This window comes from Gopherus evgoodei, chromosome 5 (genome assembly GCF_007399415.2).
Source record: "Gopherus evgoodei ecotype Sinaloan lineage chromosome 5, rGopEvg1_v1.p, whole genome shotgun sequence".
In the NCBI taxonomy this organism is placed as follows: domain Eukaryota; kingdom Metazoa; phylum Chordata; order Testudines; family Testudinidae; genus Gopherus; species Gopherus evgoodei.
This window is the reverse complement of record NC_044326.1, coordinates 119958988-119973879: the sequence shown is the minus strand read 5'-3', so window position 1 is coordinate 119973879 and position 14892 is coordinate 119958988. Positions and strand designations below refer to the sequence as shown.

Here is a 14892-nt window from a genome sequence, read left to right as displayed (position 1 = left end):
TGGATAGGCTGCAGGAGTCTTGGGGGGGGGGGGCAGTCAGGTCAGTTGGATGGGGGAGGAGGTTCCAGGGGGCAGCCAGGCCAGGCCAGGCTAGGCCACGCCTCGCTGTTTTGGGAGACATAGCCTCCCCTCGCCTTTCCTTACTCGGCCCTCCATACAATTTCTGTACCTGATGTGGCCCTAGGGCCAAAAGATTTGCCTACTCCTGCTTTAAATGATCAAGATGTCTTTCATGATAAAGATTTCATGTTCGTGTTTTGTGACATTAGCAGAGCAACAGCTCAGTGTCCCTATGCCCTAAGAGAAACTAGTTTTTTCATCTCTCCCACGCTCCGTGCTTGCTTACATTAGGAAGTAATTTATGTACAATGATCCCCTATGCATCTTGAGACTTTGGTCTATTGATAATATAGCTATGACAGATGCTTAGTACTATCAAATGGTTTTAATACTTTGTGTTGTGTGTGGTGGAGTCCACAGTGAGTTTATACTTTCTGATCTCAAAAAGCAGTTGAAATTACCATTATATGATATGTTGAGGATGAGAATTGTGATGCTAGTAATTAAAAGATAAAACTTAAGCACTGCATCTTCAGCAGATCTCTATTTAGACCTGTTTCAAGAAATAAGTGAAGTCCCACCTGGAAGAAAATTAATCCTAAATTAAGTGGGTTTTATTATTATTACCAAATTTATTTTAAGTTAAAATAATTTTATAGAAGTCAGTATTGCATTTTTAAAATGTTCATACCAAAATATTTGCGATGAGCTCATGCCAAGTTTGATTTCTAGTATACGGGCTTTACCTTTTAGCCATACTTTTTCATACAAAAATGCAATTTCATGTCCTTGCCTACAAGCCCACAGAAACAGGTGTTCTAGGAAGTAAAATTCTGACAAAAATGACATCTATTGCTCTTATTTAAAAGATTTAGGCAGGAGTAAGCATGCCTGAATGCAATGGCATAAATCATCTGACTTTGGGCCTGTTTTTAGAAGAGGAGGCATCACTGAACACCTGCTTTCCTGCCTCAACACATAATGTTTTTTCTTTTTGTGAAAGTTTACAGCTGATTGGGTGAGGGAAAGAATAGGCAAAATTCTTAATTACCTTTGTTGTTCAGATTCTCTCTGGCTAATGACAGAACTCCTGTTTATAGCCAGAAATTGAGTCATAGCCAGTTTCTTCATTTAAACAATGCCTAAGAAGTATGAACAGTTTTAATTGTTGAATATTAAAATTAAATATTAAAATATTTAATACATAAGTTCTCAAATTTTGTGTAAAAGGTATAGTTATATATTTGCTTGCTCTGTTGAACCCTGAAAGACAGAGTGGAAATGAAGTATGAAATTAAATCAGTGGCTTATAGAATTCAGCTCACTTTTCTTTTTTAGTATGTTACTAAGTGGTGACAATAGTGGTGTGTGTTGAGTGAACTCCATGGATTTTTGAATGCTTGTGCGGATCTGTATATCACTGTACATCTTTTGTGACCAGATCAGTTGTCACTAATACTTGGCAGGGCAGCACATGTGCTCCATTGGATCTGCATGCATGCAGCCAAGGATGTAGAGGGCTGAGCTGCTCCAACCTACTTTCAGTTCCTCTTACCCCTCTGCCCCCTCCCCACTGCGAATTGGAGCTCCAGCATGTGTTTAACACTAAATGTTTGTGTTAGCTAGCTCTTAGGTTTAGTTTAAATAACAATAGTTTTTCTTTGTCCCTTTTGTTTGCTCTTCTTCTGAAGCCCAGAGGTGTTGATTCAGCACAGAATCCCTGGGCTTCAAACATTGCCTTTCCTGTGAGACTGTTGTTCAAGGTGTGTGGTTGACTGGTCAGTTTATAACTCGAGGTTCGATTGTGTTGCACTAATTTGATACTAAGTTTTTTATAACATTCCTCTTTACAAAACCTAAATTTTGAGTCCTAAATAAGTTGTGTGTCATTTTTAGGTTCCTTAAATATCACAAAAAAGACACATTGTGAACATAAACATGCATTCAGCTATTTGCACATTTCCTTTAAACCATCTGTTAAAATGGTAACGAAAACTTTTTACATATTTTGTGCAGTATTTGATTTCGTCCTTTTAACATGAACAGAGATGAAAAGTATAATTCAAAAGGAATAGGTTTTTAAATTTTAATTTCTATTAGAATAGAATGTTTCATTGCTTCTGCTTCCAGATGCTTAAAATTCTGTTGTAAAAATCATATTGATTCTATATTGCCTAAAAATTTGCTGTTTTGTATTAAAAGGATGGATATGTTTACACAAATTCTCACATTTGTTAATATCTGGTATTTCTCAAAATTCCCATAATTGGTAGCTTCTGTAATGTTGATTTGAATGATTCTGCTGTTTCAGGATAAATTTCAAATTGATGTAATTTTCAATTCTGCTTTTTTTATATTTTTAAAGCTGCATCCCGAAAAAGGAAACTAAGCCAATCACCCACAAACAATTCTGAAGACAATGGTGACCAAATTTCAAAAAAGCAAAAAAAAACTCTGTAAGTGTTATCCTTTCTATTTTACAGCCACAAAATAAATTGATCCCTTGGGAACATCAAGAGCCTCCTGAATTAGTGCCTTATCTCAGAAAATCACACTTCATTATCGGAGTTAATAGCTCTGCTTCCCCCTGTCTGACAACACTCCTGACTTAATTTTTTCATTATTTCTTGATTCCCCCCTCCCCCTTGTTGGTAAAGATGATATGTTTCAATATTCTATTGGATTGAATTATCCGAGTGCCCAACTGTAGTATTGTCATGGGAAAAAGGGAACAACAATTAAGGACATGGTCCTGTGATGTGCTCAACACCATCAGTTCCCATAAAGTCAGTGGAAGCTGTTGTGTACAGAGTCCGTCCGCATCAGAGTTTGATCCTAAGTAAGCATCAAGAAATTGCTTAAGTTTTTCCTCAGAGAAATTATACAGAAAAATGTAAGCAATTTTGATGCTTATATTAAAATAAAATGGTAATTTTGTGTTTTGGGGAAATGTTTACAAGGAACTTGGAACAGTAAACCAAATGTTGGGTAATTTTGATAACCTTGGCTAGTAAAGAGGAGCTGTATTCTGAAGGTGACCATTCAGTTTTGTATCTGATATATTTGATGTACAGTTCTACAATCCCTTCAGGCCAGACCCTGGAAAAGCACACGACATCATGGCAAAAGGATGACATTAGACTATGGTGTAGCAAGGATGGGAATTCTTTTGTTAAAAGTAGAGTTAGGTGGAGAAAGGCAATTACATTTCAGAGGATTTTGTTACAGTAGATTCCGCTTAATAGCAATCTTGATTATTAGCAGTTTTTGGTTAATGGCGACATATTGCCAGCGATTAAATGCCTACCAATCAACATCAATGTTAATGATTCAGATACTAACAAGAGGCATGCTGCTTACTAACAACTCTTTAGAGGAGAAGTCCTACCTGTAATCAGATTCCTGGATCTGAGCATGCACAGCTGAGCACTTATGTATATGCCATGGCTTCCAATATGTACATATTTCTCACCAGTAAATTCAGGTTCTGTAGGCCCTAAGTGAGCCTGGCACTAAGCAAATGTGAATAGCTTGTCTCAAAGTTGGTGGTTTCGTTCATTCTGAAGAACAGCCATAACATTTTACAGGCGCATGGGAACATCACAAAGAGTTTGCAAGCATCAAGGCAATGGAAAGGAGACAGATGTTGGTGAAGCCCTGGGGCTGTGGTTTCAGTGTAAGCTTGGCCAAGGTGTTCGACTCTCTGGGCTGATGCTGAAACAGAAAGCGAATCAGCTGGCAGCAGAACAGGGGAAGGAATTCAGCCCTGTGGATCGCTAGTTCTGTTGTTGGAAAGCCCAGCACAATATCATTCAGTATAAGGAACACAGCAAGAAACAAGATGCTGATCTTCTTGTGGGTAATGAATGGAGGGTGGATGCCTTACCTAGCATTCTAGAGGAGTTCTAGCCTCATGATGCTTTCAATGCTGATGAAACTAGTGCTGAAAGAAGCCTTGGTACGCTGAAAGAAGGGCTTACAGGAAGGCGAAAAGCTACGGACCTCATCACAGTGCTGTGTTGTGCAAACCTGGATGGGACAGAGAAACGGTCTCTTACGGTGATTGGAAAGAGCGAGTGCCCCTGTTATTTCCCTAAGGACAACTCAAAGCTGCCTATGATCTACAGAAGTTCAGCCAATGCCTAGATGACAAGTGTGCTGTTTTGAAGAGTGGCTAAAGAACTGAACAGGAAGTGAAACTACAGGACTGCCATGTCTGCTTGTTTATTGATAATTGTCCAGCTCATTCAATTGTAGAGCTGTCATACATTGTGCTAAAGTTTTGCCTCCGAACACAGCCTCCGTTATGCAGCCGATGAGAACGGTCCTCATTAAAAACTTCAAAGGTCACTGCCATGCTCATCTTAATGGACGCATAATGGCCTCTCTCTATCCTGACCCACATCTACTAGCAGTGGATGTTGCCAAAAAAATAACTCTGATGCAATTCATCTCGCTAAGGAATCATGGGCCCTGTTCTCTTCAAGACTGTTCAAACTGCTTCAGAAAGGGCAGGTTTGTATGAACAACAGAAAATGCTGGCTGGTGGACATTGATGTGCTGGCCAGCTTTTCAGTGTCCTGACAGTCTAACAAGCTAAGGAATTTAAGGCTATTGTTGAGTTTGACAGTCAATTGGAGATGGAAGGTGAGTTCACTGATGCCAAACATTTGGAGATAGTAGAGGTTGTCAAGTGCCTACAGGCTGAGCACAAGTGGATAGTGGATGGGACAAGGAACCTGCAGAGCCTTTGCTTATACAACAGCTACGGCAGTCAACGTTTTCTGCAGAATATGCCAGAATCATGGCTCTTTGAGAGTGGTTACAAGGCTGCACACAAAATTGAGAGATTTGCAATTGGAGGTGGTAAACTGTATAAAGGAAGATAACAATGGACAATGGTGTTCTTAAAACATTTTCTGTATACGAAATATAGTAAAATTTTTGCTGCTTTACCTCTCTCACTAGTGGAGCAGTAACTGTAAATACAGTGCAGTTCAGCCTGTAGACACACATTGTACGTTTTCTTGGGTGCTTTTTAATGTTTGCCATGATAGAATTCTGTGCCACTGTAGTCTTGTGACCTATAGCAATCTAAGATTTACTACGTCTGCTCTAAGCATTGTGGTACACTATACAATATATCTATTTCTGTATGTCACCTTTTGGTTTTCTGCTTCAGGACACTGTGACAAACTGAAAGTTATAAACAATTAATTGTACAATGTATCATTGTTCCACACTGATATTTCTATGTATTCCCCTGAAAATAGTACCTTCTGCGTATTGGCAACTTCTGGAAGACAGCAATTTTTCTTTTGGAACTCAGAGGTTGCTAATAAGTGGAATCTACTGAATTTTGAAATCTGGTTTAGGTTCTGATTTGGGGGGAAAAACATTTTCTTGCCAAAAGGGAATGGAGCCAGACTGCCCTGGAACCATGGACTCTGGGAGCCAGCAAGCCTGGGAGATGGGACTCGGGGTTCCAGGCTCTGGTTTCCTATTAGCCTGCCAGGTGGGCTGCTGGGGAGCCATGAGCCTGGAAGGTCCAGGCTGCTGAGGACCTGGGCTGGTGAGCTGGCAGGCTTCCAAAGGAAACTTGGTAGCCAGGTTTTGAAACCTGCTGGTGGGCAGTGTCCTGTTAGAATCCTGAAATTAAATAATCTCTTCAAAACATTTTGATTACACAAATCAAATTCCACCAAAAAATGTTGTCTGAATTTTCTAACCAGCTTCACAAAAAGCCTTCATAAAATGTGTATTCAACGTAAATGAACAGAAGTGAGAGACTTACAATCAAGAGCTACCACTTCATCTTGGTTTGCTAATTAGTGACTAGAAACTAACGTAGTATCTTGCTAAGTGTTAATTTTAAATGTTCTGTAGTTATTAACCTGGGACCCGTGTGCTCCATAGGCAGGAGTGCTAGCAGGTGAGCTGACCACTACTGTTGGGCAATTCAGTAGCTTCTAGCATCATGCAGCTAAACATCTGAGAGGGTTCATGAACATTAATTAAGCCTCATAACAACTCTGACACATAGGTAAGTAGTAGTGTAACCATATTACAGATGAGAGAGAGAAGTAAGGTGATTACCTGTATGTCTGGTGATTCGTCAGTATGTGCATACCACTGCTAATTTGCTAGGCAGCTGCATTGTGATCTTGATCATGACCTTCACCTCAGAACAGGAGTTGGTCTGTCATGAGCTCTGTCCCTGGCCTCTGCTGAGAAGGGATTGCAAGTTGGCCTGACTGCTGTGGTGATTTTTAAAGAAGCTTCCTTACTGTGCTAAAGTGATCTAACAATATGGTTAAGCACATGATTCCCAGAGCTGGCTGGAAAATGCTGCTGGCCTTCATTCACTTGGTCACTTAGCTTCACGTGAGCCAACAATGAGATCTGGATGGTAGAGAGGTCTGGTTATTCTTTTCTAGGCGCTACCACACCCCATATTTGATCTCCTTGTGTGGTATCTCCCGCTTGTTGATGTAAGAGTAACCTAATGTTGTCCTGCTTCCTTCCCTGAGCTGAGCCCTTTTTGACCTTGACACTGAAGTCATCAAGACTTGCTGCTGGTGTGGATGTTGAAATGATCCGGAACCATAATTCCTTGAGTTTTTGTTCAGTACCTCATGGTGTCACCAATGGACTAGGACTTTTGCTGTCTTCACTTCTGCTGTTTGACATGCTCTGGATCTTATCTTTGGGCTGGGCTGGGAGATAAAGCTGTGAAGATCAGATCACAACTTCATCTAGACCAAGGAATAATTGGTCAGTTTTCAGAATGGAGAGAGATAAATAGTGGTGTCCCCAGGGGTCTGTACTGAGATGAGTGCTGTTCAGCATATTCATAAATTATCTGGAAAAAGGGGTACACGGTGAGGTGGCAAAACCTGCAGATGATGCAAAACTACTCAAGATAGTTAAGTCCCAGGCAGACAGCAAAGAGCTACAAAAGGATCTCACAAAACTGATGACCGGGCAACGAAGTAGCAGATGAAATTCAGTGTTGATAAATGCAAAGTAGTGCACATTGGAAACGTAATCTCTATTTTACATATTAAATGATGGGTCTACAATAGTCAGTGCCACTTAATAAAGAGATCTTGGAGTCATTGTGTTCTCTGAAAACATCCACTCAATGTGTAGTGGCAGTTAAAAAGCAAACAGATTTTGCGGATCATTAGGAAAGGGATAGATAATAAGACAGAAAATATCACATTGCCTCCATATAAATCGATGGTATGCCTGCATCTTGAATACTGCATGCAGATGTGGTTGCCTCATCTCAAAAAAATATACTGGAATTGGAAAAGATACGGAAAAGGGCAAAAAAAAAAATCATTATGGGTCTGGAGCAGCTTCCATAAGAGGAGAGATTAAGACGACTGGGATTTTCAGCTTGGAAAAGAGACAGCTAAGGGGGAATATGATAAAGATTATAAAATCATGATGTGTGGAAAAATTGACTAAGGAAATGTTATTTACTACTCCTCCTCCTAACACAAGAACTAGAGGGTCACCCAATGAACTTAATAGGCAGCAGATTTAAAACAAAGGAAGTATTTTTTCACATAATGCACAGTCAGTATGTGGAACTCCTTTGCAGAGGATATTGTGAAGGCCAAAACTAACAGGGTTCAAAAAAGAACTAGATCAGTTCATGGAGGATAGGTCCATCAATGGCTATTAGCCAGGATGGGCAGGAATGACGTCCCTAGCCCTCTGTTTGCCAGAAGCTGGGAATGAGCGACAGGGGATGAATCACTTGATGATTACCTGTTCTGTTCATTCCCTCTGGGGCATCTGGCATTGACCGCTGTCAGAAGACAGAATACTGGGATGGATGGACCATTGGTCTGACCCAGTCTGGTGGTGGTTATGTTGATTTCTTATATTGTTATATGGTGAATCCATAAGAGAACTGTGAGTAAAATTTGGAAATCCTGGCTTTAACTGCTAGGTCACATTCCCTGTTTCCTACAAACCAGTAGGAACTGTAGTTCTACTAGAGTCTCTCTGTGTTGAAATCTTTTTTCAGGGTTTGGTATAATTTTATTGTGCCTTAATACAATATTCAGTTTCCTAGGATTTTACATTTGCCAAAATTCTGAAACAAAGTTGAACTTCATAATGGCTTTAAAGGGCCATTGTTGAGTAATTGACTGTTTAAGTTCTTTAACCATGTTTGCCTTCCCGTTCCTTCTCCACAAGAAGAGTTGTCAAGACTGAGTTATATTCCCCAAAATTTCAAGTTTAAAAAAAAAAAAAAACTTGATTGTGTTTAAAGAATCTCATATATCATATAAAGCTACTCTATTTTTTTAGAACAACTTAAATGATTTTAAGTTGGCCAAGGTCCATTTATTGTAATTTGGTAAAGAACCTAAAGTTTTTTATTCTGTTATTTCTTATTGAATTCAAACTTTTCCTCTTTCAGTACTCTAAGAATTTTCTGTACCATTCTTGGAGGGTTTGTCTCATTTTGAACACAGTTATAAATGAAGAAAACAGTATTAGTCACTTATTTCTGTCTGCACAGCTCAGATATTTCTGCAAATTGTTTTTATCATTCAAAGGGTGACTATTTAAAAGGTAAGCAAAGTTAGGCATGTTAGTTCAGTTTTGTTTGAGAAGTAGCATTAAGCGAAACAATCTCTAAAATTGCTACATCTTTCTGAATCATAGCTAGAAGGGGAAGAATCTCAAAAAGAATGGGAAAAGCAAGAAACTCTTGTAAAGAAACTGCAAAATAAATTTCCCAGTTTGGATAAGAGGTAAGCTCGTATGTGTCTTTTGGGGGCAAACCTACTGCTTATGTAAGAATGTAAAAATGTAATAAGTGCACAGGACCAGATTTTAGCTCCCATTCCAGCTGCTTAACCACTTACCTGGCCAATGGGAATTTCTAGATGCATGGAGCCAGTCAAGTGACCCGAGCACAAGCAGTGTTTCTACAGAAAGGGTTCATGGGAGGAACACCTTTCTGCTGCTACTATTGGCATGGTCTCTTGAGAATGTAGGCAATTGGACATAAATTAGAATATGTAAAACCTGTTGGCCCATCTTCTGGTCCTGTATTAAGCATGAGTTGGCCAGACCAAAGAGTCTGACCTACAGTATGAATATATTTGAAAATTATTTAGGCATGTTACATTGTTTTATCATTGAAATATTCATGTTGTTTTTAGAATTCAACTTTTTTCTTTAAACTGGAGTAGGCGTATCTGTATAGGTCATTATGTGAGATACCTGGTTTTAGAGGAAGAATTATTAGAAACTGTGCTGGTGGTTTTATAAAGAGCTGAAATAGATCAGCAGTCAAATAGAGAATTCACTCAGTTTTAGTGGTTTTATATTTTAAATGTGGAAGGCCAAGTATATTACATATACTAGGAAGGTGGTAAGCTGTTGACGTGCAGTATTCTGCAGTTTGTGTATAGTATTTCCTTGCATTTTCATCTAGAATACTGTTAACTTTAATTAGAAGACCTGTTGCATCATAGGGAGATAATTGAAGTTAGGAACAGTTTTTTAAAAAATCAGATGCGTAGTTACAATATATTTAGTATGCATCGTGCATCCTGTGCATAACTGTATGCATTAATCAAAGGTTTTATCAGGTACTTGTTTGAGAAGTGCTGCTCTTGTTCCTAATCGTTAAAGAATATACTTTTTGCATAATGGTGCGATAATGAAAATCCTGTTTTAATAGGAACTGAAAGATGTACTTCAAGAACATAACTGGGTGTTTAATGAAGCACTGGAGTCTTTAAAAGTATTTGCAGAAGACCAACAGGGTAAATAAAGACAGATTACAATCCCTTCTATTCTGTAATAAAATAACAGATGTGAGCAGTGTAAATCTCCCTAATGTCTAAATAAGACAATCCTGACAGTGATTAAGATAATATCTTAAAAGTGATGTGCAAAAACAGGTTTTTTTTGGAGGGGGGGCAGAGGAAAAGAATGTAAAAGAAACTGGTTTTTAATGTTGAAAAAGAAAGTATATATGTTGAATTGCTCCTATTTTTTGGAGTTGCATGCCTTTTTATATGGAAGTTAAGGCAAGTATATTAGTTTGTCAAATGCAAATTTACACTTCTGAGCGTAACTCCCTATTCCAGGGGTTCTCAAACTGGGGGTCACGAGGTTATTACATGGGGGGGTCGTTAGCTGTCAGTCTCCGCCCGAAACTCCGCTTTGCCTCCAGCATTTATAATGGTGTTCAATAGATAGTGTTTTTAATTTATAAGAGGGAGGGTCACACTCAGAGGCTTGCTGTTGGAAAGGGGTCACCAGTACAAAGGTTTGAGAACCAGTGCCCTATTTGTTAATATATATAATATATAAACATATTCTTTGTGATAAGAAAACATCAAACATGGTTCTCTTTGAATTGAGTAGTTCACAAAGTACTAATCTCAAGGCAATGAAAGTGACTCAGTAAATCAGTTTATCCTATTTAAGAAGTCTGTTAGCATAGAAGTAATATTTAGACTGTATTTAGAGTGAAATAATGCAAACAATAGTCTTAAAAGTCCAGTGAAATACTAATGCATGAAATTTGATAATAAATAATAATGTTTGAAATAAACATTACACCACTGACAGATACCCAGACTACTACAAAGCAAATACCCCATATTTAATATGAGCAGATACTGTGCCTTAATTCTTTAATATTGCAGTAATGCCAGGAAGCACCAATCAAAGTCAGGAACCACAGTGTGCTTGCTACTATACAAAAGTAGAGAGTATTTCTGATCTGAAGAATTTACAAAATGAAATATCATTTAAGTTGTGTTTCCATTAGGATATGTATGTCATAAGTACATAAACAAATGTATCTTACAAATCAAATCATTGGTGATGTGATTAAAATCTCCAAACTGAGTTACCTTAATCTGATCATCTATAAGGCAAGGCCCAGCTGCAGCAACAAGACTTCATACATGCAAAAGACTATTTTACTAGGGTCTTTTATTACTCTAGTTCTTGTAGAATAATAGAACTGTAAGAGACCTCCAGAAGTCATCTAATCCAGTCCTCTGCACTCTTGGCAGGACTAAATATTATCTAGACCATTGCTGACAGGTGTTTGTCTAACCTGCACTTAAAAATCTCCAGTGATGGAGATTCCAAAACCTCCCTAGGCAATTTCTATAATTTTCTTTGTTTAAGAACATTTGTTTTCATAGACTTGTTGGCAGAAAATGTTGGTAAAATGAGGAAAAAACACAGAATCAAAATTATAGATTAGGAGCATATAGTGTTTATTGTGCACAGATGTGCACTTACTTCCAGGAAGAGTGGTGAGAATTTATTCCCAGGATTACAGAGGCTGTATCTTTGGGTGTATCAACACAACAAAATATTTTATTTTTTTTTAGACAGTGTATGATGGGCTGTTGGGTTGCGATGGGCTGATAGCTGGATAAATGTGCTGTATATCTTATGAAAACAACCTGAAATAGGTTTGTGTATGAATGTAATAACTTGTACTTGTGCTTCTTGAAGAATCATTGGGATAGGATAGTGCTTTTACGTGATCTCATCTCTGTGGAAGAGGTATCAGTGTTGAAAGGCAGCTGCTCATTGCCTTTCCTTTTTAGGAAAAAGGGCTGCTTAGGATTTGTGAACCTAAAGCAGGATTAGACAGAGAATAGACATTACGATATGAATAGTATTAAAGTATATTTTTAAATTGAGAGGTCAAAAGGATACACCTTGACACTTTTTTTTCCTAAAAAGGACTGATTTATTTTAAGAGAAAATGAGTTAATTTATTTTAAAATATGATTAGGGTTATAAAAAATCAAAAGTTCGTAACTGAACCAAGAACATTTTGTTTATTTTAAAAGCTCTAGTTCCTCAAGTTAACAGGTGCATGCTTTTGGCACCCATAATGCTGCTGTGAGATGCAGTAAAGTGAGACTAGGTTTATGCTTGTGTGTGTGTGTGTGTGTGTGTGTGTGTGTGTGTGTGTGTGTGTGTGTGTGTGTGTGTGTGTGTGTGTGTGTGTGTGTGTGTGGTGAAAGCATGTGCAAAACCAGGCTTGTTTACTTAATCTATCAGCATAAATTTTTTTTTTGAGGGACCGGGGGCCCTATTCCATTAAAATCAAACTTCTGTGTCACATTCCTTAGAGTATCAAAGGTTGCTTTATACATGTTATAATTTTGACCCTTTTTGCCTTAATGCAGTTAAGCTTAAGTCCTACTAATATAGATACTCTGAATTTATATCTATGATAGTTAACAAGTTGAAGTTACTTGGTTTTGAATTAGAATTGTATAAGTGTTCTAATCTTATGGTTTGTCTTTTCATTGTGATTCCAATTACTTGATAATTTTGTATTTGCTGTGGTAGTTACATCTTTCTAAATATACAGGGAAAGGTTCCAAACGCAGCTTGAATGAAGTTTTAACATTAGTAAACTGAAATTTGTTCCACGCTATATATAAAGCAGAGTAGAGTGTTGGCGTTTACATAAGCCTTTATTTTGAAAAGCAGCAGTTCTTATGAAGATTTTTGCTCTTGAACAATACATCTTATTTGTCACTTACTTTTTACGTTACGTACACAGATGTGCAATATCCTTCCAAAAGTGAAGTTTCTAGTTGGAACGAAGTCTCTGCAAATAGCAAAAAGCACTATAATAATGACACTAAACTGAAGGTGAAACAGAAATCTTCTGCAAAAGCTCAGAATGGCTTTAGGAAAAAAGATAAAGGCAAAAAAGGTGTTTGGAGGACTAAAAGAGAAGCAGAAGATTCAGAATACGAGTCAGCTTCAGAAGGTGGTAGCTCCCTTGATGAGAACTACAGCAGTGGTGATGAAGTGATGGAGGGATGGTTACAAAACTAAAATAGTTAGCTTCCTGCAAGATGCTTCACTAGGTGAACTCACTTTGATTCCTCAGTGTTCTCAGAAAAAGGCTCAGAAGATAACGGAGCACCGGCCCTTTAATAGTTGGGAAGCTCTGGTAAGTCTGCATTCTTTTCTAATATTCCTAGTGTGTTTATAGTCAAGGTATCTTCAGTCTAGGGAGGCATAGATGGGGGTGGCCTTATCCTGATTAGGGTAAAACACTATATTCATTTTAAGCCAATAGCATTTCAAATAGTGTCATATGACCTAATTTTGAATGAATTAAGGGGTGATTTTCCTGAAAAACCCAAGCTGATTGGCTGGCAATACTGTCACTCATTCTTTAGCATAGAAACTTGGTTCATTTCACTACAGAAGAAGAAATTAGAGCTTTCATTTAGGAAGGAGTTGTTTGCTAGCCTGTTCTGATCTGTTTAGCTGAAAAACCATGCAGAAGGCAGAATTTAGCAGAACTTTTACTGCAGCTACTTTGAGCAGCAGCAACTTCCAAGGAAGCTCCATTATTGAAGATGCCAGCATGGATATTTTAAGCTTTGCCATAGGAGAAGCAAATGTTATGTTGTATTTTTCTTTTAATATTGCAACTCAGTCACTAGCATGGTTTTGCTGGCTAAGCAGTGCGGCCATTTTAGGGATTGTAGCAGTCAGCTGTATTTTTAAATCAAAAAGGTAAAAAGCATCAGGAAACCTAAAAGACATACTATCATTAAATGGGAAAACATCAGTCACTGGTAAGTTCACGATGTACTGTCACTTACTGAGTTTTATTTATTTTCAAATGTGTTCCATAATGTGTCTGTTTGCCTAGAGTTTTGTATGTTTCAACAAAGTGAAAGACATCAAACCTGATCCGTGCAGTATTGTGATAGGAAATTTGAAGCACTCAGGCAGGAAATGTTGTGGATTTCAAAAGTTTTTCTTAAGCTACTGTGTGATGGCACCAGCTTTTGGAGCAAATAAGTTTATAGGTCATTTTAAAAATAATGGATAGGTTTTTTTCATCGATATGTGTGTTTAAAAAAAAATCTTATGCATGTTTTTAATGTTTTTTTAAAAGCTATCTTTTTATACTTAAAGAAAGAGGAAGACATTGTAATACAGTGTAACCTTGCAGTACTTTGTGTGCAAATATTTCACACCATTAAAAGCATGAGATCTGGATCAGATTTTCAGAAAATTACGTTAATAATCACATAAGTCATAAAGTATTCAAAATATAGAAGTACAGCTTCACAAATATGTTGCAAAAGAAATCCGTTTTGCCTGAAGCCTTTGGCTTCTTAAAGAACATCTGTCACAATTCTGTTCCTTTCCAAACTTGTTGGGCTTTGCCTGAGCTGATTCTTTGGGAAAGTATTTGCTAAAGGGCTACCTTCTCCCTCTATATTTGCTAAAATATTTTAACAGAATCAAGTTGTATGGGCTTGTTTAATTGAATTCAAAATAATTCTTTCATATAGATTGCCTTTGTCAGCACTCACATGTTTATGTAGTTGCTGTAACCACATGCCCAAAATGTAACTAAGATACAGCAAACTAGTTTCTAGCAGATGTTTAATAGGGTATAGTTTTAATTGTTTTTTAAAAGATCCAGTATTGAGCAACCCAGTACTTGCCCTACTAACTAATACATTGGAATAATATAACAATTTGGATTTTTTTAATAAAACTTTAAAACTAAGCCAAGTCTCCAAGATTTTTTTCTCTAACTTTTTCACATGTAAAATATATGGTAGACTATTAGAAATTATCCTTGCTTGCACAGTATTAGAAAAAAGAAAACTTGTAATGAAAAGATGTTAAGGTTAAGGGCTAGCAGTGTATTACAGTAGATATTCAGAAACTGTAGTAAAAGCTTCATAAATGCATTGTAGAAGAAGGCTTACATTTCAGTTACTGCTGTATTAGAGATAGGGGGAAAGGTTAATTTTCTGA

General features: G+C 37.6%; 1 protein-coding gene across 1 annotated transcript in view; it reads left to right on the top strand.

Moving 5' to 3' along the window:
- Nucleotides 1-14892, top strand: part of SMARCAD1 (SWI/SNF-related, matrix-associated actin-dependent regulator of chromatin, subfamily a, containing DEAD/H box 1) — a 65873-nt gene that overhangs the window by 24202 nt on the left and 26779 nt on the right. The window contains 8 exon segments of the mRNA XM_030565085.1: nt 2426-2516; nt 3648-3839; nt 4002-4119; nt 8752-8840; nt 9255-9306; nt 9779-9863; nt 12653-12915; nt 12917-13051. Coding sequence (XP_030420945.1) covers nt 2426-2516; nt 3648-3839; nt 4002-4119; nt 8752-8840; nt 9255-9306; nt 9779-9863; nt 12653-12915; nt 12917-13051 — 1025 coding nt within the window.